The following is a 24,621-nucleotide window of genomic DNA, read 5'->3' as shown; positions in this document are numbered from 1 at the left end:
GTTGCTGGACTACAACTCCCAACATCCCTGACTATGCTTGCTGGGACTGATGCCAGCTGGAGTCCAACAACATTTTGAGGACCGCAGGTTCCCCAGACCAGCCCTTCAACAAAATTTACACCAGAAAGCTATTGTTAGGACTTTAAGAATACAGTCAAACCTCGGTTGTCAAACATTATCTGTTCCAGCAGTCCGTTTGGCTTCCAAAACGTTTGACAACCAAGGCACGGCTTCTGATTGGTTGCAGGAGCTTCCTGCACTCAAGCCATGTCAGATGTTCAGCTTCCAAAAAACATTAGAAAACCGGAGCGTTTAGTTCCAAGGTATGACTATACTTCCACTTTATTTATATTTTGGGGAGGAATCTCCTACATTTTCTCATTGCAAAGTCTTTGGTCAGATCCTCAAAACTAATTTACGTAACACATCAGCTTCCATACTTAGTAGAGACAAGGCATCAGATCTGCCTTGTTGCATAGTTGTTCTGTTGGGATTTTTTAATATACTTCAACTAAGAGAATGAACACTCAGCTGACCAATGTGTGACCATTAATGTTAAAAATCCAGCAATGGGAAATATCTGTGGTGCCCCCCTTCCCTTGACACACTAAGCACATGTTTATTTTGTTTAATGGTTAATCCAGCCCTGGTTGCTGGTGCTGGGATTGGTCCAACCAAAGGGCTATGGCACAACTAGGGGGCAAAAAAGGAAGTGAGGAGGAGCACTGGGCAAAGCTGTAGCTCCCAGCCCACAGTACAGTGGTAACTCAGGTTACAGATGCTTCAGGTTACAGACGCTTCAGGTTACAGACACTTCAGGTTACAGACTCCGCTAACCCAGAAATAGTACCTCGGGTTAAGAACTTTGCTTCAGGATGAGAACAGAAATCGTGCGGTGGCAGCAGCAGCGGGAGGCCCCATTAGCTAAAGTGGTACCTCAGGTTAAGAACAGTTTCAGGTGAAGAACGGACCTCCAGAACGAATTAAGTTCTTAACCCGAGGTACCACTGTATTGACATGCACTGCTAGCATGCGTTGATGTCTGGATTGTTCTAAATATGATTTTGCTTATCACTTTGGATTTCAAATTCCATTTTTAGGAATGTTTTCAGTTAATGGGACAGGGTTTGGGGTTCTCTTTAGTTTTAGGAGGGAAGGAGGTTGAGTGTGTCAATGCGAAATCTTTGTTGTGTCTGTGCTGGGGTCTTAATTCGAGTCCTTGCACTGCTAAACTTGTGCTGAGCTCTTTCAATTGATTTCTCCCCATCTTACCTTTGGTGAGTCCCTTGGCCTCTTTGTGAATCAGGTTTCCTCATACGTGAGCTGATGACTGCCGGAGAGCTGAGAGGAAGGATTAAAAGTGGAGTGTTTAAATACTGAAAACCTATTAGGAGTGAGTCAGTTGGGTGTGGTGCTGGGAGTGACGCAGAGGAAAGCACACAAGGATTGTCCAGCTCACTAGGTTAGTAATTTAATTTAAAAACCAAGGCCGCATTGCATGTACAAACTTGCAATGTGCAGACTTGTTAGCAATACCTATCCGTTAGGGCGTGTCATTTTAGGGGGTGAAACTTTTTTCTTTTTTTTTTGCAAATTTCTTCCCTGAGGGGTCTTTAAAAGTGTTTTTTGGGTGTCAGGAATCCAAATCTGTCATTATTTACATCTGGCTTAGTAAGTCTATGTTTGATGGAAATACACATAAACTCCTTTTGGAAAACCAAATAATTTTAATCTTACCTACTGCAAATGGCAGGTAATGCTAAATGATAATAATACTGTTATTAGAAAAAACTGCTCCTTTGTCCCTTATGGGGTATCCAAGAGCCCGTATAGAGTCCTTATGTAGGTTTTCTATCAGTAGGAGAAAATAAAAGAGGCCAACCAGAGAATATTGAGAAGCAAAGCAGCTAGTAAGCATGATCTTTATTAAACTGTTGCAACAGGGTCCCCCGCTCACCCCACGCAGGGAGGAAGGAGAGGAACCCAGAACAATGGTGTCCAAGCTCTTATACATACAGACATTTGAAATTGCCTCCCCTGTAACTCAAGACCACCCCTCAAAACATCATACATACATCACAGAAAGATTTAGTGTGTTGCTTCTCTCCTGTCTGCCAGGATATGTATTTTTCGCTCTATAGGACGCACCATAGGACACACCTTGTTTTAGAGGGGAAGAACTAGGGGAAAAAAAATTATCCCCCTCTCTGCGCAGTGCCCCTTCAGCGAAGCGGCAGGAGAAACAGAGCCCCTTCCATTTCTCCTCCCGCTTAGCTGAAGGGGTGCTGTGTAGCTCTCCCTCTCCCACATTGCTTTCGCCTTCAGTGAAGGCAACCCGAAGCCTCCGGAGCGCAGCGGGAGTGCTCCCACTGCACTTTGGAGGTTTTGCATTGCTATCGCTGAAGCTAAGGAGCCTGCATTCGCTCCATAAGACGCACACACATTTCCCCTTAATTTTTGGAGGGGGCAATGTGCGTCTTATAGAGCGAAAAATACGGTACCTGATAATGCCTTATCTCAGGCATGTCCAACTCCTAAGAGACTGTGATCTACTCCCAGTATAAAAAACTGGCAGTGATTTACCCGTTGTCATTGGAGGGTAGAGGAGCATGCGTGGGGTGGGTGGATTGCCCAGAGTTGTTGAGCTTTTTGAGGGGACAATTGCACAGTTTTTTTTAGCTTTTCCCCTGCAACATTTTGTACATGATAAGGATCCCGTGATCCACCAGGATCAGCCACAGGGATCTACTGGTAGATAACGATCTACTGGTTGGACATTCCTGCCTTAACTGATTGCCTTTTCTGGGTAGCCTGGCCATTCCTTTGAAATGGTAAATACTTAGTTCATGAATCTCTTACTCATATTGATAGTGTGCTCAGCTTAACAGATACTTGCCAGACTGTATTTACAGGGAGGTATAAGCCCCTACAGTCCAAAGACAATTGGAAAGCTTTTCCCATTTCCTTCCTCCTTGCAGAGAAATATTTGAAGTCAATTTGGGAGAGTCAAAATGGCTTCAGGATTATTCTCCTGTACTATTTCAGCCATGTGGTTTATATACTTATTTATGTGTTTGCCTTGTAGATTTATGAACATTTGTTTTTTATATATAAGACCTCAGAATTCCTATAATAATATTATTATTAACATATAACTGAATACTTGGCAATCATTTTTCATTATTTCTATGAATTTTTCACACATTTTACTTACCAAGCAAAACTAAATTATCTTAATTTAACCAAAATATAGTTTGAATTCCCAAGTCATCTTACAACTTTTTAGCACCCCTCATTTTGGGAATTTGAAAGTTGAAAAATTCAAAAAGCCCTAGTGACCCGTGTCAGCTAATATTTTGGCATTCATGTGCTGCAACTAGTCGCAGGTCTCCAACCTAAAGTACTGCACATATTTAATTTTATATCAGTAGAGCCCTGAATAGGCAGGGCTGTCGGTGAACAGCAGGTGGAGCACTTCAACTAGTAGCAGTAACACTGATTATTCAATTTGGAGGTCTTGTAGAATCTCTTATCACCACCAGCAACTAGGACTTCCTTATGCTAGAAGTACGGTAGAAGTGTCAATAGTGGAGTTATAGGCATGTGCAGAATTAGGCCCCCCTGTGGCTGAGAGCCCCTCCCTCCCAAGTTATTAGTCTACATTGTTAATTGAGAGCATACATTTGCAACCTGACTACAAATAATGAATGGCCAGCAACTTAGTACAGCGTGTTTAATATGTGCAGTTTCAACTTTGTGCGGTTGAAGGCTGGCCAGTTCAAATTACACAAATTAAAAGGAGAGCTCTTTTTGGGCAGGGTTTTCCTGGTGTGGAAAGAGTATTTAAGCTATCAGACTTGTTTACTAGACTCTACGAGGCTCTTGCAAGATCTCGGACAGCCCCACAGACTAACTGGTACTGCATTTACAGAAAAATCATCATTTTAGGGGGACGATAAGTTTATAGGAATGCTTCCAGTGTGTAATGAATAGAATAGTGGTTGTCTTCCATAGCATAGTCTGCAAGATAAGGGAGCTTTAATGACATCATGCCGGTGTGAAGACAGATTTAGGTACCTCAGCAGTACTGGAGCTGATGTACAGTAACGCAGTGGCCAGAGCTGGGATGAGGAACCTTTGGTCCTCCAGATGTTGCTGGACTAGAATGCCCATCATTCCTGATGAATGGCTATTCTGCTTAGGACTTATGAGAGCTGAAGTCCAACAACTACTGGAGTGCCAAAAGCAGAGCCGACTCAGCTATTAGGTAGACTGAGGCGGCTGCCTCAGGCAGCTGAAGCCCCCAAGGCAGCAGCCTCCACCGCTAATGCAGAAGCGGCACCAGTATTAGCTGAAATGATATCTAAAATGGCTCAATATCTTGTGTCGCGTACAAGATCTCATGCAATTTTGGTGATATCTCACCTTACGTTGGTGCCAATGCCAGCACTGCTTCTCTGCCAGTGGTAGAAGTGGTTGCGGAGGCAGTAGGTATGATGGCAACAGTGACAGAGCAGGGAAGGTGGCCCAAAGTTATCCTTGCTTGGGACTGGGAGAGCTGAGTTCAAATTCGAGCACAAAAAAACAACAACACACCTCATTGGATGATGATCCTGGGCCACTCAGCATTTCCCAGCATAAGTTGCTCACAGGGTTTTTGTAAGGAAAAAGTGGAATAATGTCCCATGTATGCCTCCCTGACTTCATCAGAGAAGGGTGGGATGCAAATGTGATTAATACAAAATGGAAGTTCATAGGGTAGCTGGTGTCTATAATGGAATTCCTGCTGCTCTGACCTCAAACAGAAGCTATGATAGTCTTCACTGCCTTTTGTTAGCTGCCTTTTATTGCAAGAATGCTGCAATTTAGTAACAGACAAGAAACGGCTGAGTAGCGAATTGTGTAAAATCACAGTGGATTCCATTGATGAGCAAATGTGCTGGCATGTTTAGAGCCAACTTTCTGTGTGGGTGTGCCAGGAGGAGATCCTAGGCAATGACTCATTAATATATTTTTACTCTCATTTTGTGGGAGAATGTGGTAAGAAGGTACCATCCTTGGCAAATTATTAAATGCGTGATTCATTAAAAAGATTAAAGGGGTCACAAAAAAAACTATAAGTCTGCACCAAGCCTCTCAAGCTATTAAATGTCTGAACAGTACCATAAGTTGTGTGAAAGAAGCCTCTGGCCTTGGATGTCAATGAACCTATTTTGCCTCTCAAATTATTGTGTGTGTGTGTGTGTGTTTAGTTCAGGCAGGAGTGAATCCAGTTCTTAGCTACATGACGAACAAAGAGAAAGTATAAGTAATGCAGTGTGTACAGTTAATCACATCCACCTGTATTTTGCCAGATGCAGACATTAGGCAACAGTGCTAAATTCCATGGGTGAACACCCTTCTACAGGCAAACTGCTGATTAGGCACAAACCAGTTTAAGGTTAGTATAGTATTACAAAAGGTTGTGCAACAGAAGTGTCTTCTAGTCACTCAACATGTTCAGACAAAAGTGACACCAGAACATATTTTGCACATAGCTCAAGGCCTTGAAACTGGCAAAGGGGGAAATATTTCACAGCAGGAAAAAGGAATGAAAATTCTCCCAGGTGCGTCCATGCCTCTAAACCTTAAGGTGAGGTGGAGGACTTATTTGTTGAGCCATGAATTTGCATAATTTGCTCCACAATTAAGGTGAAGTGGACTGATAATATAGCTGTATATACATATGGGTTGAAAACTCAGCGGCCATGATAAATGACCACTAACAGATTTACAGCACAATCCTGTGCATGTTTACATGTCAGAATATGAAGCTATTTTATATGGAATCAGACCGTGGAGAACATCTAGCCCAATATTACTTACGGTAATAAGCAGAAATTCTTCAAGGTCTGCAGCAGAGATTGTTTCCAACATGTCACACCCACACCTTACATTTAAAGCACGTGGCTTCCTGCAAAGAATCCTGCGAACTGTAGTTTGTTAAAGATGCTAGGAACTGTAGTTCTGTGAGGTGAAAACCCATGGTTATTTGAGGGAAGTCATGTGCTTTAAATATATGGTGTGAAAATGACGCTGTTCCATCACAGAACGTTTTAACTGGGAATGGATGGGAAAGAACCTGGGGCAGGAGTCAACTACAGTGGTACCTCTGGTTACGTACTTAATTCGTTTTGCAGGTCCGTTCTTAACCTGAAACTGTTCTTAACCTGAAGCACCACTTTAGCTAATGGGGCCTCCCGCTGTTGCTGTGCCACCGCTGCGCAATTTCTGTTCTCATCCTGAAGCAAAGTTCTTAACCCGAGGTATTATTTCTGGGTTAGCGGAGTCTGTAACCTGAAGTGTATGTAACCTGAAGCGTATGTAACCCGAGGTACCACTGTAAGTTGTTGTGTGCATGGAATGATGTCCACCTGTGCAACAGGACTTTTCTCTCCTCTCCTCCACCCACATCCCACAAATTTGTTCCCAAATAAAGGTTTTTGGGGTGCAGGGGGGGAAAAAAATCTCATCATATAAGCAGATGTTGTTCCATACATGCTTACCCCACTCAGTGCTGCATTGAATTCCACCCTGGGACCTTCTGCATGCCTACATCTTCTGAGGTATAATTCTCACTAATTTATAGAGCAAGACCATCACTTTTGCCCACTTCAGTTGACTTTTGCCCCCAAAGCTCAAAAAGCCTTAGGAGTCTTCTTGAACACAGACAAGGCCCCAATCTTAGACAGCCATAATGCAGGTGGTCAAGGGAGAAGAACAAGCGCAGGAGTCTTTGCGACAGCTAGTCACTTGGTGAAAGGGGCAAAGGGGACTCTCCTATTTTAAATCTGGCTTGCCAGTTCAACCAGTTGCAAGAGACCTTAAACACACCTGCAGCTATGTGCATGCTTCTTCACTGCTATCCTCTGGCTATCTAGGACTGCAACCAATTCTTCCAGAATTTGTCTGCCTGGGTGAGGTAAAGTTTCCACGGTCTGAGGAATATAGTGATTTAAAAGCGTCAGGGGGATATATGGGGGATGAATCCAGCCTTTTAAAGCTCTTCATATCCCATCCCAATGCTGGAAATCTAGGCATAAGCATCTCTGTTTGCTACATGTTAGCTGAATTATTAATCTGAAGAAGATTCTTTTAATCAGTGCTTTCCCCCCTAAAAAATGTTTAGGGGTACTCGCATTTTGACTCAAGAAAATCATCATGTTATAGTTCAAATTGGGAAAAATAAATACAATATATGGACAAAAGTACAAAGGTTAGAAAATGTTTAGGGTATGTGTACCCCTGCATCCCCCCAGAAAAAAGCACTGCTTTTAATTTGAAATGCTGTCCTAGAAATAATGACTTTTTCAGGGCAGGGGAGATTACAAATAGAAAAGTGAAGCCTCAGACAGTGTTGGCCTTTTAAGTTATTTCCTCCAATTATTCATTTGCCTGTACTGTTTTCCAGAGGCTATATTAATAGAACCTGTGCTTGAAATAGCCTTGCAGTATGCACAGTACATATGAAGGGCATTTGCTAAGGAAAGAGGATTAAGCAAAGGAGCTAAAATAAATGGGAGGCTCTTCCTCAACCACACAGAGACTTTAGATCTGTAATAATTTCCTTCTTCTCTTTTCTTGTGTTATACTTCTGTTGGCTTGTCTCAGCAACTTTATGAGACTATTAGGCTTCCTTCCCATATTTGTCTTCCTTGCCACTATCAACCATGTTGTATTTATGATGAAACTCTACCAGATAACTGCATCTTGCATTGTGCAAACAGAGGGCTCTTCCAGATGACCTGTTTATTGAGCATTCATTCTGGTTTCTTTGCAGGGGAATTAGATGAAGTTGGCTATTTAATGAGCATTCATTTTTGTTTGTTTGTACAGAGGTTAAATGCGCTGTGTTGTCCATTATTTTTAACTACAATGAAAAGGTCTCTGGGTCTGGTTTTTATTGGGTTTCAGTTCACATGGGAATTATATATGAGACTGAGGTTCAGCCTGACAAATATGCTTTGGGACACGTATAAATGGATAATGTATTACCTTTGTCTTTCCTAGAAGCGTTGGGTTAAGCAGGAGCATAACGCTTGAAGACACTGAAAAAGATGCAGCTGGTAGGAGGGTTTACGTTTTTCGTCTGGATCTTTAGTCAGCAAACAGATGAGACAGATTAGTCTGTTATGGTTTGACAGGGCACTGCATTCTTCAGAATAATTTGTTTAACATTGAGAAGACCAACCTTGATTCCTGTGAAGTACATGCAGTGGAGGAGACGGCTGATCATGTGTTATTATGTCGCGGCCTGTGGTACAGGGATGAGAAGGAATTTCTTCTCTGCAAGTTGAATGGGGTGTTGTGTTTAAGCTGTAGGGATTGTACTTTGCAATAGAACTCTTTGAGGTTCAGTGCTGGCAATATTGTGGAAGCTTTTATGGTTTATCAGGATTTGTGGTGGACTGTAATTAAGAAGTAGTAATGTTATAGCCACTAGGTGGCAGTAGCAGGGCCCTTCTTTTCTGGCCTTGCTATGCCATTAAACTAGAGGAAACTACATTCCATCTGACTGTTGTGGGATTAAGTTTCGAACCTATTATTATTAGAGATTAGAGAAAGACTGCACCAGTAGACTTTTATTGTCAGTTTCGGCCCAGTGGTCTTCTCGCAATATACTGCCTATAATGTTAGCCTGCCAATAACTTTGTAGGCCATAAAGCAGGCATAGGCAAACTCCGGGCCTCCAGATGTTTTGGAACTACAATCCCCATCATCCCTAGCTAACAGGACCAGTGGCCAGGGATGATGGGAATTGTAGTCTCAAAACATCTGGAGGGCCGGAGTTTGCCTATGTCTGCCATAAAGGAATGCCATCCAACATTTTGCCAATAAAAATAGGGACGTCCTAAGGAAACGTGAGGGACGCGGGTGGCGCTGTGGGTTAAACCACAGAGCCTAGGACTTGCCGATCAGAAGGTCGGTGGTTTGAATCCCCGCAATGGAGTGAGCTCCCGTTGCTCAGTCCCTGCTCCTGCCAACCTAGTAGTTCGAAAGCACGTCAAAGTGCAAGTAGATAAATAGGAACCACTCCGGCGGGAAGGTAAAAGGCGTTTCTGTGCGCTGCTCTGGTTCGCCAGAAGTGGCTTAGTCATGCTGGCCACATGACCTGGAAGCTGTACGCCGGCTCCCTCAGCCAATAAAGCGAGATGAGCGCCGCAACCCCAGGTCAGTCACGACTGGATCTAATGGTCAGAGGTCCTTTTACCTTTACCTTTAAGGAAAAGTGAGACATTCTGGGATCGAATCAGAAACCGGGATGGCTTGGAGCTGCTGCGTAAAGGTATTTCTAATGAACACTTGCTTTCCTCCAGAGGGAGCAACAGCCAGAATGCTGGTTTGCTTCTCCCTCTTCCTCTCCTGCTCCAGAGGTAGGATCTGAACCAATGTACAGTGGTACCTCGGGTTAAGAACTTAATTCATTCCGGAGGTCCATTCTTAACCTGAAACTGTTCTTTACCCGAGGTACCACTTTAGCTAATGGGGCTTCCCACTGCCGCCACGTGATTTCTGTTCTCATCCTGAAGCAAAGTTCTTAACCCGAGGTAATATTTCTGGGTTAGAGGAGTCTGTAACCTGAAGCGTCTGCAAGCTGAAGCGTCTGTAACCCGAGGTACCACTGTATTCAGGTAACCAGAAAGGAAATTAAGACAAAACATCAGGAAGAACTTTCTGACGGTAAGAGCTGTTTGACAGTGGAACAGGCTCTCTTGGAAGCTGGTGGACTCTCCTTCCTTGGGGTTTTTTAAGCAGAGGTTGGATGGCCATCTCGCATGTATTATGCAGTTGAGAGTCTTGCATTGCAGGGATTGGACTTGATAACCCTCAGGATCCCTTCCAACTGTACAATTCTATGATTCTATGATCTCCGAGTTCCACTGAGTTCAGCAAGGCTTACTCCTATGCCAGGCTTTCCGCAGCTCAGCCTATCACTTACAGCAGTACAGTAGTCGCAAAAGAGTTATTGCATTTCTATGGCCTATTGTGATTGGCTCATGTCTCACCCACCGCCCCCTCGTCGAATTTTGTAACAGCTTCACTAGCCTGCCACTCTTATCACCCTGCCCGTTGATTGGCTCGGTTGCTGTCACGCGCCACGTGTTTCCATAGGGACGCTTGGGGCGGGTATGTAGGCGGGTGGGGCCGTCCTAATCCCCTGATTGGTTGGGCACCTGAGCCCGAATCCCTGTGATTCGCCGTCCTGATCCTCGTGCCGCGCCCCTTTTCAATGAGGTTAGGGTGTCACGTGAAGAGAAAGGGTGCCAGGCTGTGGCAGCGCCGAGTGCGGAGCTATGAAGTACTATGAGGTGAGGGGGACGAACGGAGGCCGGGAAGGGGAAGCGGTTGCGCCCCGGTGGCCGCCCTCTTGCCCCGTGGGAAATTCTGCCCCTTGCGCTCTGACCTGAGGGGAGGTTGGTGGGTACGACGCACGCGTGGGACTGTGGCTCGCGGGGGGCGCATGCGCGGCAATTTGTGCCCAGGGGCGCGCGAGTGAAGGCACGCATGTGCGAACATCGAATGGGTCCACAGTAGGATGGGCGCGCGTTGGCTATAGGAGAGCAGGAAGGGGATAAGCTTTCTCATTTAATCGGCTCCAGGGTAGGGCAGTCCTTTGGTGGCACGTACTTTGCACCATTTCTATGCAGGACGTGCAGCCTTAAGCCTCCCAAACTGCTGGCGTGCCTAAGAGGGAGTTCTGTGACACCTGCAAGTTTGCATAGGACGCCAGCCTCAGTTGCTCCAGTTAAATTATATAAAGTACTGCCATTATTATTTATTATTTCGATGGTCTTTTTCGTGGGTGTTTCCTTGCATGCTTGCATGCTTATTGCAGTACTTAATTCTTTCACACTTGACGTAATAACTTCCTGTCTCATTTTTCTTGTTCTTAAAATATGAAGTGGCTAAGTGCTGCTGTTGAGATATATTCCAAGCCATTGTTTCTCTTAGGTGAGATGTGTTTCGATAACCATACTGCCATTAGAATTTTAGATAAGTGGTGGTTTTCTGCACATATACTCTTACCATCTCAGGTTTTCTGCACATATACTCTTACCATAATAATAAAAAATCCTCGGCTCCGAGATGTTCCAGGAAGAAGCTCAGTGAGTGGTCGTAGAGGAAGGATGTTTAAAATGCAATAACCATCATTAGAAATGTTCCCTCATTCTTGAAATTGCAACATATGCCTCTTAGTATAGTGATGTATAAATTTTGTTTAGATCATTTCAGATAAAGATGCTTGTTTCACATGATACTGCTACTTTATTATGCTGTTCTTTGGCACACAATGTATTTTTGATTGCTCAAGAGAACCTGGTTCAACCCCATCTTATTCTCATTGTGCAAGTCTGCCTTGATGTGATAATGTTCTGGCTTGTCTAGCAGTATTATGGGTTGCAAAACTTCTTCACCTTCACAAGATTTTATTTAAATGGGTCTGGTGTACTGATGCAAGCATGGAATACTGTATAATAACTGAAACTTAATAAAGTCTCTTGAAAATGTGAACAGTGTAACTTGGTTTGCTAAGTGAGTGAATGTGCAAAGCACTTTTCTATCCATCAGTATGAATGTGGATCCTCCTGGCTGGCTTTTTTTCCTTTTTAGACAGGTGTCTATGTAGGATTTACCAATAAGTCTGGCTTCTTTGTACTGCCCCGTGTGATTTCTAATAATCCTATATAGAGTGGAATGTGTATGATGCAGTTTATGAGTTACTGTAGTCCATTGAACATCTCAGTTCAGGATTGCTCAAGGGCTTTTATGTTTCATCCTGAAAGTGGGAAGTATGTGCACCTGCAAGGTGCCTGAATAACTTGCTGCTTTTATATGTTAGGACTTACCCAGACTTCCTCTTGTCCCACTGCTTTCCCCCAGGGAAAACCACTCTTTAGTTCTCAACTGGAGCAAACAGTAATTCAGTTTTTTTCTGGATTGATGTTTGCTCCATTTTAGAGCTAAAGAGCAGATTTTCTCTGGGAAAGGAGCATGGGAAGGGCAGAGATGCTCAGACCTGTGCCTAGAAAGCACTGGTCAAGAGGAAAACTGCTTGGACCTATGCTTTCTAAGCACAGGACAAGTGGAAGTGTGAACGAGCCCTTTAATCAATAAGTCTCTAATTTTGTAAGATAAATTGGAATATTCAGAAAGCTGTTCAAACAGAACTGGCACCTGGTAGTTAGAAGTAGGACTTTCTGAGACAAATTTTAAACTATGCTTGATGCATGAATTTGAGGTATCTTCCATGGTGCTGATTGTTGTCTCTTCTTGGAGATTGGCTGTTGAGCAAGTCAGACCATAGGTCTGTTTCCAGCCAGAAAATTACTGTAGTTGTCTGTTTCCCAACATCCTTATCAGAAACACCTGCAATTCATGCTTCAGGCACAGTGTGTGGGATGCACTGAAGTTCTGCCCTTTGATCCTACATGCATCTGCACAGTGGTGTAATGTATTGAGACACCAGAAAAAAAGAGCAAACTTAGTTGTACGAAGAGCAGGGTTATGTTTTTTCTTTACTGCAGTACTAATGGCTGAAAAGTTCTGCAGGTTCTGTTAGGAGGCCAACTAACTGTCCAGCATATAAACATATAATAATCACTTTGTGTATCTTCACTGTTCAACAGTGTAAGCCCTCCTTGGGCATGAAATGTCCAGCCTGGAGCTGGGTAGAAAAAAAACTGGCTTTGATTACAGTTTTCTGTTATTCAGAGATACATCAGACCAGTTGTCTATGTACTTTAATTTTGTACAGTATTAGCTAATGGAGTTATGGGTGGAGTTGAGCCAGTTCATGGAGGTAGAGGAGGGGAATTGCCAGCAGGGCTTTTGACTTGGTATTAGGGTCCCTTGTTAATCTGACCTGACCTGGAAGACATTTAGGCCCATGTACTTCATTGTTTTGACTGCTAGCAATCCGGTAACTGTGTCCTAGTGGTTTTTAAATTGCGTTCTGGGAAATTCTGAGTTTCCTTGGACTCTTATGAGGTTATTAGTGAAAAGATCCATAGACGAGATTTCCTGAAATACAGTTAACCGACCACTACTATTCTTCCCATACATCATGTAAACATGAAATAATACTGTGTTCGTAGGTTGTGCTTGTTTTGTGGTAATGGCAACACCCAACCAGCTTAGTTAGTGACCAAATGAACCAAGTGTATACCAAGTAGAAACCTAAAACACACCTCAGAGTCCTTTGTAGCATATTGGAGTTCCATGGCCAATATGTAGGGGTCCCTTGGCAGACATATCTGTATAGAAAGGCTTCCCTGAAGGTAGAAGATTTGAATACAATTAGTCTAAGAGAATTAAAGTCTTGTCTGCAGAATAAGTTTGAAGTGGAGCATTTGTCGTTTTGTGTTTATATTGTTCTGAGACCATGATAACATGTCTGAGTTCCTGCCTAGGAGACAGTGCATTTTTTTAAAAAAAATATTTAGGTGCTTTCAGAATTTTTTAAAAAAACAAACATGATGTAGAGACTTACATGATTTCTTTTTTAACCGTTCTGAGCATTTGTAACTTGAAAGTAACTGAAGCTTGTAAGGCAAGAGAGCAAATGTTCTGCTGCAATCTGGAGAATGACCTGAGCAGCTAAGTCTGTCTCTTCGCCATGAGGTCAGAGAAGCCTTTGCACCTGTTCTGTAAATGGATATATGCCTAGCAGTGCAGCACTTACTAAGATTGGCTATATGTACAGCCTGCCCAACCAGCTCAGCAGTTTATCAGATATACTGTATGGTGAATGGTCTTGTCTGGGAAGTGAGCAGGAGAATGTTTAATCTCGTTCTAATATATTGATGTGGAATAGAGGAACACCCCTCCCCAGGACAAACTTGGGATATGTTTTTTTTCTAAATAGACAAATGGGCTCAGCCCTCCTGTCTCTAGTTAACAGCATGAACAGATCTAGTTACATCATGCAGGGGAGATAAGTTCAAGCATTTGTCTCTACATTATGATTCTATTCCTGCTGTTAGTTTAAAGTTGAGCCTTTCATAATTAAAATACAAATCTGATTCAACATGCTTTATCGAAAGGGAAGGCTTGCCTAGGGTGTTACACACCGCATTGAATAAGATATTATGTAAGTTGTATATGACACCCATTTGTTATCTTTTAATAAAGTGGGATGGGGAAAGGATTCAAGGTCTGTTTCAAGCTGGAATATGTAGGAAGCTGTATGCTTGTCTCCTTAGACTTTGGGTCTAGGCAGTGTACTTGTGTATGCCTGGTATTAAATACATTGTCCAATTAACAACCGCTTGCATTTTTTTTCTAAGCCATCTTAACTACCACTGCTTAGTCTTCAATTACAGCTGCTTAATATTTATGCAAAACTTTTTAAAAGCTGTCAATTCAGAGACTGGAATCTTGATAAAGGATCTTTGTTGCACATGCAAAATAAATTCCGCCTACAATATTAAGGTAAAGAAGACCAAGAGCTGTTTGCATTGGAGACAGCTTGGGACCCCCATACACAAGGTCCAGCCAAGGGCCTATCTCTTGCTTTTTGATTTGTACAGGTTGGGTGGGACATTATGAGATTTGCAGGCAAACAGAGCTGGATTATTAGGCTGATGAGTGGGGATTAAGTGTCTCAGCTAACTGGAGCTACACACATCATGTACACTGCATAGGTCAGGATGGGGAAGCTGCTACCCTCCAGATGTTGGATCTAACTTCCTTCAGTTGCAGGCAACTTGGTCAATGGCCAGGAATGATCAGTTATAGTCCTACAGCATCTAGAGAGTCACAGGTTCCAAATCCCTGATACAGGATGTTTCAAGTTAGGCTGTGACTAGAATACAAATAGACCTGCTTCTCAATGATCTAGAATTCCTATGTTAACAGTTACAGCATATAACTAATCTGTGCTAAGCGATGCTGGGTATGTACTCTGGCTTAAGTCCCTTGCTGGACTTAGTACAACATTCTTTACAAGATTTCCAGCAATCAGAAAGCTTTAAGTAGTTCACCAGAAATGCGTAAGCAGATCATGGTGTAACTCCTGCTCATCCCTGGCCCACTGGATTTCTGTTTCTGATCCATTAGCTACCTACCTTCCTTCCTTTCAAGATGGTCCCTTCCAACTCTATGATTCTTATGTTTTTTACCAAGGACAACCCATCTTTTGGATATGTCTGACCAGCTTTGAAAACTTGGGAGAGGAGTTTCTACAGGTAACCTGTGCAACTTTTCCTTCCTTGGAGGTGGAAGGATAAGTTCTCTGAGTGGGTTGGTGAAGTTAGGAGCATACTTCGTTTGCATTTGAAAGATAACAATCCTACATCTTGCAGCAACCTGCAGATTCTTAGGATAGTGTTTGCAGCAATAATGGCATATTAATTCTGCATTTCAATGGGTAGGTTAGCTTTTCCTCAGATTTCTGAGAGTTGAGGCACGCTCTTTTTCTGAACTGAAATGGGTGGAAAACCTAACTCCTGCATCTGAAAAGATTGGATAGAATGGGGTCAGCCCAGAATAGTGACTTGTACAGAGTTGCCACAACTGACCTCCTTTGAAGGCAGGTAATTCTAACATACATCCGTGTATCGGGTATGATGACATAATTAGATCACTTCTGGTCCAGTCAGCACAGAACTGCCCTTGTAGGAGGCTCACTGAAAAAGCCTCATGAGAGCTTTGAATGACTTAATTGATTTCATTAGTTGTTCTTTCATCTGTGATGCAACATATGGTTTGATAATGACTAGTGTAAAGATCAAACTTTTAATGTACCACACTGGTTGGAGGTAGTATTTGATCCTGCACAGATCAGGGCAAAGATGGGTTGTGCTTTTTCAGTGTTCAGCAGACAGCAAGAGTGGGGAACTTTCGGCCCTCCAGATGTTGGTGAACAACAACTCCCATCAGCCCCAGCAAGCATTGTCAATTGCCATGGATGATGGGAGTTGTGGTTTATCAACATCTGGAGGGCCAAAGGTTCCTCACCCCTGTAATGTAGGAAGGCTGGGAGACTTACACGCCACTTCAAGCTAACAGTTTGAACTCTGTTTATTGGGGCAGAGCTCCCTCCCCACCATACCTGCTGCTGCTGCCACCAGCCCTGCCACTCTGCCACTGTCATGAGCCCTGCTGGGCAGCAATGATTTCAGGCAAGATTGTGCCAATTTTGGGTGAGAACTCACTAAAATGGATGTGATCCTGCCCTAAATCAGTGCTGCTGGCAGAAGTGGCAGGGCCAAGTGTATTCTGCTTCTTTAAAATGTAGGCATAAAAGGTAAAGGTAAAGGTACCCCTGCCCGTACGGGCCAGTCGTGTCCGACTCTGGGTTTGCGCGCCCATCTCGCTTAAGAGGCCAGGGGCCAGCGCTGTCCGGAGACACTTCCGGGTCACGTGGCCAGCGTGACAAAGCTGCTCTGGTGAGCCTGCACCAGCGCAGCACACGGAAACGCCGTTTACCTTCCCGCTATAAAGCGGTACCTATTTATCTACTTGCACTTAGGGGTGCTTTTGAACTGCTAGGTGGGCAGGAGCTGGGACCGAAAGACGGGAGCTCACCCCGCCGCGGGGATTCGAACTGCCGACCATGCGATCGGCAAGTCCTAGGCGCTGAGGTTTTACCCACAGCGCCACCCGCGTCCCTAAAATGTAGGCATAGGGAACACTTAAGACTGAAGTGTTAAGTGAACGTTAATCAAAACTTTTGGATGCTTTTGGAAGTACCACCTGGAGGCTTCCGTGGCTCTGCTGTTGAGCCTCAACCATTTTAGTATGGTTTTGTTTTCTGAGCTTGAAAACAGCAACTGTTAGACATTTGAGCAGGAGTGCCCTCCTCTTAGGTGTTTGTGCAAGAGGTTTTAAAATTAATGAGCCTGGCTTTCCCTGAGTGAGATCAAGAGCTTATTGAAGCATTGCCATTTTGGAATCTGAATATGATATAATAATAATAATAATAATAATAATAATAATAATAATAATTTATTTATTTATACCCCACCCATCTGGCTGAGCTTCCCCAGCCACTCTGGGCGGCTCCCAATCAAGTGCCAAAAGCAATACAGCATTAAACATTAAAAACTTCCCCAAACAGGGCTGCCTTCAGTTGTCTTTTGATTAATGATGATAGTTTTGATTAAGGTTCACTTTACACTTCAGTCTTAAGAGTTACCTATGCCTACATTTTAAAGAAGCAGAATACAATTCAGTATGCTTTGTTCCAGGTACATTGAATGGGTGTGAATCTCTGGGTCCTCAAAGGTTACCCTATTTGTGTAGAAGCTGGTACAGTGGAACCTCGGGTTAGAAACACTTTGGGTTACAGACTCCGCTAACCCGGAAGTAGTACCTCGGATTAAGAACTTTGCCCCAGAATGAGAACAGAAATCGCGCAGCGGCAGCGGGAGGTCCCATTAGCTAAAGTGGTACCTCAGGTTAAGAACTGACCTCCAGAATGAATTAAGTTCATAACCAGGGAGCACTGTACTTTGGAAGTGGTTGGATTGCACAAGCTGCTATTTGTGTGTATTTTGCAACCTGTTGAGTTTGTTTAGGCATGTTGCAATACACTCAGTTTAAAAGAAAATCCAGGCTTACAATGCCTGAAGCAGTAGGATTAAATCTGGGAGGTCAGAATTGCCTCTTAGCACACGTGTGGTTAGCACACATTTATTTTCTTCAGCTTCTTCTCCACTCTTCATCTTTTGAGTATTTAATGCTGTTTTATTCAGTACCTCTGTTTGATGTGTTTTGAGTTTTTGGCTGAAATATTTTGTATATGACATGCTCTGCAATGGGTGTTCTTAGCATGATGGTAACTTAGCACTGTAAGCCCAAGCAAGGGCGGCTTTTTACATCCACTTGCGGTCATTCCTTAGTCTATTTTAGCTGTTCAGGATTTATGTGTACACCAGAGGGTGCTCTCAGCTTAGCATTTTGAGTAGATGTGTTTTCGTTTTGATCTCTTTCCAGGGTTCTCCCTTTTTCTTCTTCAGTTGCTTAGCCTGGTATTCAGCAGCAGCAGCAGCCCCACTGCAGATGGATACATTTACGTAAACTAAAGAAACAAGAGTCCTTAGGCTGCGGTCACTGTGCATTTAAAATGTCTGTCCCACTCTGGTTAATGTAGTTGGGACCTTTGCCAAGTCTGTTAGCGTAACTTTGGTTTGCTTTTTGTGTTGTCAGAAATGAAATTGTGCCAGTTTTCTGCATCTGATGACAAAGCTACAAAATGTCTGGTCTAAATGACAGCATTCAGGCCTATGTGGATGTAGAGGTCACACCCATATCATACATGAATAGCCCAGTCGGTAGAACATGAGACTCTTAATCTTCGGGTTGTGGGTTTGAGCCCCATATTGGGTGAAAGATTCTTGAATTGTAGACCAGTTAACTCATGGTCCCTTCCAACTCTACAAGTCTCTGATTCTGCCATTTAAAGCATATTTAAAGCACGTGCCTTCTCCCCAAAAAATCCTGGGGACTGAAGTTTACGTGGGCTGGGAATTGTAGCTCTGTGAGGAGTAATCTACAGTTCCCAGGATTATTTTGGGGGAAACCATGTGCTTTACATTTATGGAGCAGATGTCAGCCTAGATGCTGTGTGAATGTCTGCTGCTTCACTATAGGAGCTGCTGCTACTTTTATTATCATCCAAGTCTCTGTCCTTTTGAAATGCAGGCAAAAATCTAAAACTTGCCCATGAATGCGCTAGTTGGGCTGTGGCAATGCGAGAGCAGGATGCTGGACTATAGATGGTCCTTTTGTTTGATCCAAGAGGGCTCTTTGTGTTCTTAGGCTCATTTCAACTTTCAGCTACTTCTGTATATTCAACTCCTACATCTGCTTCTGTAATAATTCTAAAGCCAGAATTGTGTTGCAGATACCATCACCAGTTAAAACTTTGATCCTCATATGAACCATACTTCTTACTTAGTCTTTTTAAAACTTTAATTATAACTCATTCTAACCAGTGTGTCAAGAGTGGCTAACAAGAGTGGCTATATTACTAGAAGCACAGAGGATACTGATTTCAATTTTGCTTAACATATGAAGCAAGTACAGTGCTGTGTTTTACATTAAGTCTAAAGCATTAGTTTCTCCCCTCCCTCCAGTTTTCTATCCTATTTGACTTCTGTCCCAGGCCATCCTGCTGTGACTGTGATACCTAAATGAATGGCAGGCACCATCTCACTGCATCTCAATGATGCACCCATCTGAAAGCTGTTAAATATTTCCTAGGCCTTCTTGGCTGTTTGCCCTGCAGCTTACAAGTCTTGAAACTGGGAGGCCACCACTAACTTATTTCCACATCTTCCATTAGTACTTGTCTGTATTGTCACATGTTGACTGCGTTGTTAAGGGAGTTCCATACTTCTCCAGACCATCTTTTTCTTACGGCTCCATTAATAGCAGAATTGTAGCTGTTTGGAATGCTTTCATTGTAAACTTGCCAAGCTGTCAAGACACTTAAATAGATAACTTCATAGGAGTTATTTTTGTAACTGGGTGTATTATAGGAGTAACACAATACTGACATGCCACTCAGGTGTGAAATGTGCATGTGTTGTCTTTTCATGGTGATCAGGAATTTTATGGCTGTATTTCCAGGATAAACTACCTGGGAGATCTGTAAGGAGCCTGAAATAGTATCTGCTATATTTTTGGAAAGAGGTTTGCTGGTTTGTTTGTTCTCTGTATATTCAGACACCTCTTGAGAGATTATTCTTGAACATGGCACAAGGGTTTCCGAGTTGGGGCGGCAGTCTTCATCAGTGTTTGGATGCCAGGAGCCATTTTGAAACAAGCTGGCAGACCAAAACATGACTTTGCATTGATGTCACCCAGTTTTTGGCGTGACAGATCCAAACTCACAAATGGCACTATCAGTTTAAAAATCACAATCTTTTTTGGTTCCTAAAAATACCTGGGCAGCTCCGGGCACTCCCTGCTAGCAACAAATAAAACAATGAAATATAACAACTATGGGCTGTAATTTTGTGTCCTTTGGAACTGAAGCAGACCATGGGGCAAAACTGTATCAATCATTTACCTTGTCTGGCATAAATACAGTGGTACCTCGGTTTCTGAACAGCCCTGTTTACGAACTATTCGGTTTATGAACTCCGCAAAACCGGAAGTAGTGTCCCAGTTTGCAAACTTTACCTCATTAGGGAAAGCGCGCCTCGGTTTAAGAACGGTTTCGTTTTAAGAATGGACTTTTGGAACGGATTAAGTTCGTAAACCGGGGCACCACTGTACACCCATTTCTTGTGTCTTAGGAGTCATTAGAAGGGACAGAAACAGCAAGCAAACAGTGTGACACACATTGGAGTTGTTAATATTTTCAATCAGTGGGGATTAAGGGATGCAATTACCACATTTTTGCAGTGTCTTCAGTTACACTTGAGGGTGGGAAGGGGGAAACCCCTTAATGTCCCTGCTCTGATTCTCTTCATGCTCAACTTGGGCAGCTGTGAATGCACATGTACAAGTATGAGAGAGATTTCATAGTAAGTAAGCTATGAGTTGACTGCCAGTTGCTATACTTCGTATTGCACCACAGCAAAATCATTGTTGCTATGTGTCCAATGAAATGCAGAGCTGGAGATAGCTGCTGACCTTTCTGGGGTGGTTTCATTTGCCATGGTCTCTCTACACCCCTTGCCAGTGAGTGTGGCAAGTAGGCTATTTTGCCATACATGGGTTCAATCCATTCCAGAGAGGGAGGTAGTAGACAATTACAGGAATGCATTAAATAGCTTTCAAGTTCTCTGTTACCTTGGGCAAACAGTGGCGCTATATAGCCTCCAAAAGTCATCTTTTAAACCTCTCTCCGTCCTGAAACTTAAAAGTCTATTACATGGTTGTGACTATTCGGGCTCAGAGATTAAGTTTGGTGATCTGTTAATATCTTAACCAGTTAATTCCTGGTGATTTTTCAGGCAAATATAATATGCCTTTTTTCTTGTGAGAAGATTCCCCTCCCCCCCGAAATATACTTTTCCTCATGCCGAGCTAGAGAACTCTTCAGCCCCAAACAGCCTCTGTGGACAGATTTCACATAAGCTTGACAAGTTTGCACATTCAACCCATCCATGGAAGGGATGCTTTAAAGATTATCTTATGTTTTCTGGGATACACACTGATATGAATTAAGTACCAGCCTCTGAGCCACACACTGGGGAAATGCCCTCCCCTACATATGTTACACGCCTTTTCATACATTCATTTTGCTTTCCACTGCATTCTTAATCTCAAGCAATTTATAAAGAATGATCTGAGAGGAGATTTCAGCAAACTCCATCCTTGTTTGCAAAGGCTCTTGCATAAAGCAGTAGTCTGTGGCATAAGCCAACCTGGTTTATACTAGCTGTTCAGATATTGCTTTCCGTTGCCCCCCCCATCCCCCCCAGTCCTTAGTTACTTACCAGGGCTTATTCATGTTGGTGGGGTTCTTCTTCGTTCTTTCCTGGTTTGATGGCAATCTGTTTGCTTCCCCATCAGTGGTATCTGGGAGGTCTGCAGTCCTGCTGCATTTGAAGGCTGCAGTGTGTTGCTTTGAAACTTTTCACCATTTCTTTGACATCCTGATTCTTCTCTGGAACGCTGCTTCTACTGTGAATAGTCCATCATGACACCGTGCATTCTCCCTGCGCAACTGATTGTTGTTCACAACAGCTTAATATGGTCAGTGTGATCTGTGTGCTGCTTCCCCTGGAAGAAATTCTTTGTTCTAGAAGCTCTGAGCCATGAGAGTGACCATTCCAGGCTCTGAGGCACAGTTCTATTAATACCTCTGTTTGGAACTGGCCCTTACTATCTGTTGAAAGTGCTGAACAGACTCCAAATTCTTGTTGTCCCACTCGAGACAGCTTCTAACTTCACAGAGGCCATGAACTTCTAAACTGAGTAGGAGGCTGGAGGGGATGGCACTTTTGAATCTATCTGTGGAGAATGTAACCTATGGAAAAGTCTACTGTGTTAGGTTTGTAGCTTATCTAGTCCAGAATCTGGCCACCATCAATGACCTATTCTGGAAGTATAGAATACCACAAGGCACTATTGGTGTATTTTGGTCCCTGGTTATCACCACTTCTAGCTAGTGTTAGAAATTCCCCGGGCACCAGACACATTTTGCATCTGGTATGGTTTCAGTTGCAACCATGTGGAGATCTTTGGATGCCAGGTTGGCAACTGGACATCTCCACCCAGCTGGCCCCTCCAGCTCTCTTAAGCAGGTAAGCAGAATAGCTTATTTATTTCATATATATCCCACCTTTTTCTCCAAGGAGTACATGGCCCATCCCCTCCTCAGTTAATCCCTACAACGACCCTGTGAGGTAGGTTAAGAAGTTGTGACTGGTGCAAGGTCACCCAGTGAGCTTCATGACTGAGTGGAAATTTGAACCCTGATCTCCCAGGTCCTAGTCTGACACTCTAACTACTATACTACACTGTCTTCCAATAGTACTTCTGCTATGCGGTAGCTATATAAATTAAGTTGGTAAATAAATATGGGGGAAGCAATATTTCACTTAGGGAAGGATCTGAAATATTTTCCTTGAAGCATGAATTTGTTTTATTCTGGTTTTAATGTTTTGTAAACCACTTTGAGATTTTTTGCTTTAAAATATAAAGCAGTATTGAAATGAATTGGAAAATAGTAATAATAGCAACAAATCTCACCAGGGAAAAAATGGTGCCTAGACAACCATTGTGGCAACCGCAACTTAGGTTTAAGGTGCCATTTGGTAATTAGCTTATATCTGAGTTTCTATCACTGCTTCTAGTCTGATGAGAAGCAAGATTTTCATAACTAATTTACAAAGGGGCCTATCATGCCATTGGGTCACAAATGTGCTTGAACCCACACAATGATACATTGGACACCAGCACACACGGGCTTTTGTGTTCTCTGTGTCTCTTAATGCTATTGCTTTGATAGCACAAAGGCTGGTTTACCTTGACCCAGACATGGGGGGGTGGGGATGTGAAACTGCACCCTAAGGCTCAGGAGCATCTTCATCAGCTTTCAAATGACACCTTGTTGAGCAGTCCAGTTGTGCACTTTTAATATTTTTGAGTAAAATATGATCTCTGCAGCCTGGTAACCTTCCTAAATTTTGGCTGCAAGAGCAAAGTGGTGAAAACAATATGGGGTAGCCAATATGGTATGCTGCAGAAGTGGGGATCCAGCAACAACCCCCATCAACTCAGCCAGCATAGCCAGCGGTCAGGGATGTTGGGAGTTGTAGCTCTCCTCAAGATCTGGAGAGCATTATGTTGGCTATCCCTGCTATAAGAAAACAGTCTGTTTAATTCAAACATACAGATTACAAGCCAGTTGTGTTCCAGGCTCAATTTAAGGATAGACTGAAATATGTTTTCGTGCAATCTGATATGGCAATTGAAGGAAATCAAAGCCTCTTAATTCACTTCTGGTTATGAAATGTATTATGACAATTCTTCCCAGAATTTAAACTGGGAGAGGATTTGCACTTCTTCATATTCAATAGATACTCTCTGTTCTCCGATATTGTTAGGAGATAACTGCATCCTCTTGGGCATTGCATGCCTGACAAAGACATCACAGAGGGCCTGCCTTGCTATCTGCCATTTGTCCAAGAAGATCTGAGCATCATGGATAGACCTATCCTTCATGAACCTATCGCTTTTTAAAAGCCACCTAGATTAGTGTCACTCACATCCCGTGGCAGGAAATTTTATAACTTAACAATGCATGTTGTAAAATGCTACTCTCTTTTGTCTGTGCCTATCAGATTTGTTGAGTGAGACTGAATGTTTGTAATTTGACAGGAAGAAAACCCTTTCTAGCCACAGCATTCATTCCATCACAGCCATACTTTGCTGCCCATTCTCTAAACTTAAAAAATGCTCAAAACAATTTAACCTTAGTGGAAAAGCTCAGAATAATGTTGTCGAAGAGGGAGCTGAAAAAGTTGAATAATGTTGTAAACATACATGTTTTCAGACCCAGGAACCACTTTAAACCCAAACATGCATTTGGGGACCAGTTTCTTGATATGTTTGCATGATGGTAGTGCTCTTGTTGCACCCACCTTGAATCAGACCACAATCCACTAGTAGGCCTTGACCCACCAGTTGAAGACAAATGCTTCAGAGTCTTTTGTGCAATTCTATCTCCTTCCTTGGAAGTTTTTAAGCAGAGCCTGGATGGCCATTTGTCATGTAAGATCTAGTTGAGATTCCTACATTGCAGGGAGTTGGAGTAGATGACCTTTGAAGTCCCTTTCAGCTCTACAATTCTATGATTCTAACAGGTGCATATGTAATAATTTGGGTAAACTTATTTAAAACAGACTCACATTGAATGAGGGTTTTTTGGGGGGGACTCAGGAAATGATGCCTATTTGTGTTGTATTTAGTTAGTTAGTTCAATTCATGAGTCTCTTAGTAAAAAAATATTCTAGGTAACAGGTTTATATGCAGTCTCTTTGAAAAAAGATCTCACAAGGTGGCTTACAGGTAGTTATGGCAATTAACACAATGAACAGTGAAAATCAGCTATAATGTCAAAACTGTGAAAACTAATGAGAACAACACAGTTTAAAACTGAAGCAACAAGTCAGC

General features: G+C 42.9%; 1 protein-coding gene and 2 long non-coding RNA genes across 4 annotated transcripts in view; 2 read left to right on the top strand and 1 right to left on the bottom strand.

Annotated features, from left to right (window-relative positions):
* Positions 1–1,267: 1,267 nt before the first annotated feature.
* On the bottom strand, positions 1,268–21,781 carry LOC308471435. The gene is made up of 3 exons (XR_013982962.1): positions 21,438–21,781; positions 13,230–13,313; positions 1,268–1,341 (listed from the first exon to the last, which is right to left on the bottom strand). It is a non-coding gene; the product is annotated as an uncharacterized lncRNA (long non-coding RNA).
* Positions 10,217–24,621, top strand: part of TECR (trans-2,3-enoyl-CoA reductase) — a 31,436-nt gene continuing 17,031 nt past the window's right edge. Inside the window, exon 1 of one of the 2 annotated variants that reach the window (XM_080995414.1) lies at positions 10,217–10,349. In XM_080995414.1, coding sequence (XP_080851540.1) covers positions 10,335–10,349 — 15 coding nt within the window. In that variant the 5' untranslated portion in view covers positions 10,217–10,334. Of the gene's footprint in view, positions 10,350–22,157; positions 22,248–24,621 lie in introns of those variants that run through there. The other variant, XM_080995413.1, reaches the window with a different exon arrangement.
* On the top strand, positions 10,362–13,221 carry LOC308471436. Its single transcript, XR_013982963.1, has 3 exons — positions 10,362–10,641; positions 10,944–11,044; positions 11,076–13,221. It is a non-coding gene; the product is annotated as an uncharacterized lncRNA (long non-coding RNA).

Source organism: Podarcis pityusensis, assembly GCF_964106645.2.
Source record: "Podarcis pityusensis genome assembly, chromosome: 2".
Taxonomy (NCBI): Eukaryota; Metazoa; Chordata; class Lepidosauria; order Squamata; family Lacertidae; genus Podarcis; species Podarcis pityusensis.
This window is presented reverse-complemented; position numbering and strand designations above follow the sequence as displayed.